General features: G+C 39.5%; 1 protein-coding gene across 1 annotated transcript; it reads right to left on the bottom strand.

The window, feature by feature from the left end:
• Positions 1-1,366: 1,366 nt before the first annotated feature.
• On the bottom strand, positions 1,367-3,452 carry LOC113755274 (L-type lectin-domain containing receptor kinase IV.1-like). Its single transcript, XM_027299315.1, has one exon. It carries the CDS (start codon positions 3,445-3,447, stop codon positions 1,411-1,413), a length of 2,037 nt encoding a protein of 678 aa, XP_027155116.1. The 5' UTR covers positions 3,448-3,452; the 3' UTR covers positions 1,367-1,410.
• Positions 3,453-4,155: the final 703 nt, after the last annotated feature.

The raw sequence follows: 4,155 nt of genomic DNA, 5'->3' as shown, positions 1-4,155 counted from the left end.
ATTACTCTGTCATTCTTTAGTTGGCTTCTTATTTTTACATCAAAAGTCAAATAATCCTATGCTAATATGACTCAAATCCACCACCTGACCTTTTCCACGACTAGACTATTCATATATGGGCAGGTAGGCTTTCACTTAGTCATGTTTCACCTTCAGGCTAAAGAAATGTAGAGGATTGTACTAGGGTAGCGATGTTGATGCCCCTACCCTGTTCGCATATATGCTTGTTGAACGTCACCTGAATCTTTCTTTCTGTAACTATTTATTATTGAGTAAATTTTATACATATTAATACTGCATACACTAGTATCGTGGATATATGATAAATGAGTAAAATTTAGACATAAATTTAGGTTTTTTTTAAAAAAAAGTTATAATGTAAAATAAACGCCTGCAGTTACAATGAACTGGGAGCAATAAACCTGAGTTGGTCTTCTTCTTTTTTTTGTCTCTTATTGTTAAGTAACTAGCTAGGTACGATGCAATAAACCTTGAGTTGTGTTAGTATCGGATGATTAACATAATGTGCCTCTTTTATATCTGTTCCAGGCAAATTAAATGCATAGCTTTTAAGCTTTTTTCGTGACTAAGGGTTACTTTCTTTAATTACACTATGAAGTCCATTCTTCTTTTCTTAGCTCCTCAGACGTATCACAGAAAATCGTTGTCAAGCTAATTTTGAAATTTGATGGAATATTTAAATGAAATGAACAATTAATTTCCGGCAATCAAGAAGCATGACTAATGGACGACAAGTTTAATGAAGGGTAAAAGAATTTTAAAGATCCATTGAGTTCTTTAATATGTGACAAAAATGTGAGTCGTTTTGGAATAAAGAACCAGATAGTATCAATCTTTGGGCAATTGATGGGTGAGGCTTCTGTGCTCTGGGCTATCTTTGCTCTTATTCATCGGTATGATGGGAAGATTTCAAGAATGTTTTAGTGCAACAATTTCGATCTTGATTGGATTGCAATTTTTTGAAGTTTTTGTAACGATTTGATATAAGTAAAATTAAGAAGTGATTGAAAAATATATTTTCGAAAATGCCAAAATTTTTGGATGGAAAGTCACTATCCGAACAAGGCCAGATCTCAGAAAAGATGTTAATGAATAGGTGCTGTTAATGAAAGTTTTTACAAGGCATACAGAATCTAGAGAATAGAAAATACAGAAAAGGGTAAAAGAACAAACTTACAAAATATTAAAACATGGCATATTTGGGATGCCGCACTAATAAAGAGTACAGGGGGTTCTGGTGGGGATAAAGATAATAAAAATAGAACAGATATGTTAGAAAATGCACTCCAACAAAATAATCACAGGAGTCGAAGCTCTCTTCTTCTTCTTCTTCTTCTTCTTCTTCTTTTTTTTCCTAAATCTACAAAATTAGAAAGATATGCATCTTAATTACCGACCACCAGACAGAAGGGAGTCTGCTACAGAATGTGAGTAACATCTGTCTCTGGAAGTTGCAAATGACGATGTAATATCTTCGAAGTCAGGATGGGTGAAGCCAATGCCAACAGCAGAAACGCCCATGGCTAGTGATGATAAATCTGGCAAGGCAACTGATCCCTCCAAGTACAACAGAACTTGTCTCATACTTGGCCTAATCTTTGGTTCTGAATGAGAGCATAGCAAGCCCAGTTTCAACACCAATTCTGCTTCCTCTTTCACATACTCATTACCCAAATTATGATCAACTGCCTGGAGTACACAACCTGCTTTCCAGCAAGAAAATACCCAATCAACCAAAATGATATTATCTGCTGGTTCTGCTCGGGGTTCTATCGGCCTTCTTCCACAGGCAACCTCTAGCAAAAACGCCCCAAAAGCATACACATCAGTGCTCGTTGTTGCCATCCCAGTCCTATTATGCTCAGGGGCAAGGTAGCCAATAGATCCCGCTACATGGGTGCTTTGAGGGAGAGTTCCGTGATCGTATAGCCTTGCCAGGCCGAAATCTCCTAATCTCCCATTCAGTTCATCATCTAACAATACATTACTGGCTTTTACATCTCGGTGGATCACTACTTGCTCCCATTCTTCGTGTAGATACAGTAATCCTAACGCTACTCCTTTGATGACTCGAAATCTTTGGCTCCAGTTGAGGGCGCAGTTTGGTTGGTTGTACAGAAACTTGTCTAGACTACCATTGGACATGAACTCGTATACCAAAAGCAACTCTCCTTTACGCCGACAATAACCCAACAGTGGCACTAAATTTCTATGGCGTAAGCGCCCAATACTGACGATTTCTGCAATAAATGCTCTCATTCCCTGTCTTGCTCGATGAGAGACCTTCTTGACAGCAACCTCAACCATGTTTGTCGGCAACACGCCTTTGTAGACCTGGCCAAATCCGCCTTCCCCTAACAGCTGTTTTTGTGTAAACCCCTTGGTGGCAATGTATAAATCTTTGTACTTGAACCTGTGAGGCCCATAGGCAAGTTCCCATTCTTCCAGCACTTCTGCAAACTTCCACTTCCTCCTTAAATAATAAGCTACCCCAAAAGCTACAATCGACAGCAAAAGTATGGAAAGCAGGGGCAATCCCACGGTGAAAAATTTAGAAACTTTCTTAGGTCCCAACCGAGGAAGCTTGGGGAGCCGAGGGAGATCAAGCGCTTGCGCATCACCATTCATCTTGAAGCTCCATCCCAGTACAAAATTACCTATCCCGCTGTTGATTGGACTAGTGGCTGCAGAAAAGCCAACATACATGGTTTGCCGTAAAATTGGTGAAAGATCATATCTCAGAGACAAAAGAGGAGTATGTGGTTTAGCAGCCGCTATTGGAGATAATGTAACATCGATTCTCCTATCCATCCCATCGTATTCCACCCAAAGTTGCATCGGTTGACCGCTGGCAAGAGTTAAGTTATCAAATGAATTCTTGTTATTAGCCCGGTAACTTGCTGGCTGGGATACCTTGGACCTCATAGAGTTAATGTCAATACCAACATGGTTGTCATTGATATCGTCAAAATCTGGGTTTTGGATAGTGTCAAGCTCCACGGCAAAAAGGTGATTTGTTCTATTGCCATCTGTACTTGCGTCGAAGAGGCCGAGGAAACGTGTGGAAGCCCCTTCTGCAAGGCCTCTTGTTGGCGCAATCACAAAAGCTATTCCCTCACCTGGAATGCCTGGGAGCCCAGCTACCATAGCAAACACAAATTGGGTGGAAAAGGAGAAAGCTGAACTATTAGATGTGCTCTTGAATTTGATGGGATTAGGATAGAAGGCATGTCCCGTCTGTAAGTTGGTGGTGTTGGTTATCCATAGAAGGCCATTGCTGGTGATTTTGGCTACTCCATCCAGGCTAAGATTTGATGAGTGAAATCCTTGATAGATGAACCCAACATCGTCAAAAGCTGCTGCACCAGCAGCAGGGGTGTGAACTAGAAAATAGGCTAAGATTACTGTTAGAAGTCTGAATGACATGGCTATCCAACTGCGAAATCCTTGGTTATTTTGTAGCCTATATATTACTATCTACCGGTTGTACATACTGGATTGTCCGATGTACAATACTTTCAATGGGTCCACATACATGATGCAATGCTTTGAGTTGTCATGCATAGTCTTCATATGTGACAATTAATTTATGTTGACGAAAATGATGATTGAAATTGAAACTCTTTTCTAAGAATGAGGCAGGAAAACCCGCAAAAGGTGAGCTTCCAAACCACCTCGTCAAAGTTCATAACTATCTATCAATGTATTCTCTAAATAAAATTGTTACGAGTCTTTCAAATTATCAATATAATCCACTGTGGTAGTGTTGGGCAGGGAAGCACATTTTAGGCCTTGTTTGGACAGCTATTTTTCAAAGAAAAATTGCTACGTTTTTCGTGAACACATTTTTCAATCATCTTTTTATCTCATATATATCAAATCGTTACAATAATTTTTCTACAAAAAATCTAAAAAAATGTAATTCAAACACAACCAGATTTGACAATAGGAACACTTGGTATTAGGTTGGAAAAACATCACATTCTAGTGGGATGGTGATGCCTTGGTGGAGCGTGGAAAAGAATTGACGGCGTAGACGGAAGGAAAGAGAAGTGATTTGTTTGTTGACAGCATTGGTGGAGCATGGAAAAGGGTTCGCGCCCAAGACATCACCATCCCTCTAGAATATGTGAT

The sequence above is a fragment of the Coffea eugenioides genome, unplaced genomic scaffold (assembly GCF_003713205.1).
Source record: "Coffea eugenioides isolate CCC68of unplaced genomic scaffold, Ceug_1.0 ScVebR1_1379;HRSCAF=2219, whole genome shotgun sequence".
Lineage (NCBI taxonomy): Eukaryota > Viridiplantae > Streptophyta > Magnoliopsida > Gentianales > Rubiaceae > Coffea > Coffea eugenioides.
Note: the sequence above shows the minus strand (reverse complement) of the source record. Positions and strands in the feature narration are given on the sequence as shown.

Bases quoted from the DNA above. Each gene is read 5' to 3' on its own strand.
- LOC113755274 (XM_027299315.1), bottom strand. From the start codon at position 3,447: ATGTCATTCAGACTTCTAACAGTAATCTTAGCCTATTTTCTAGTTCAC.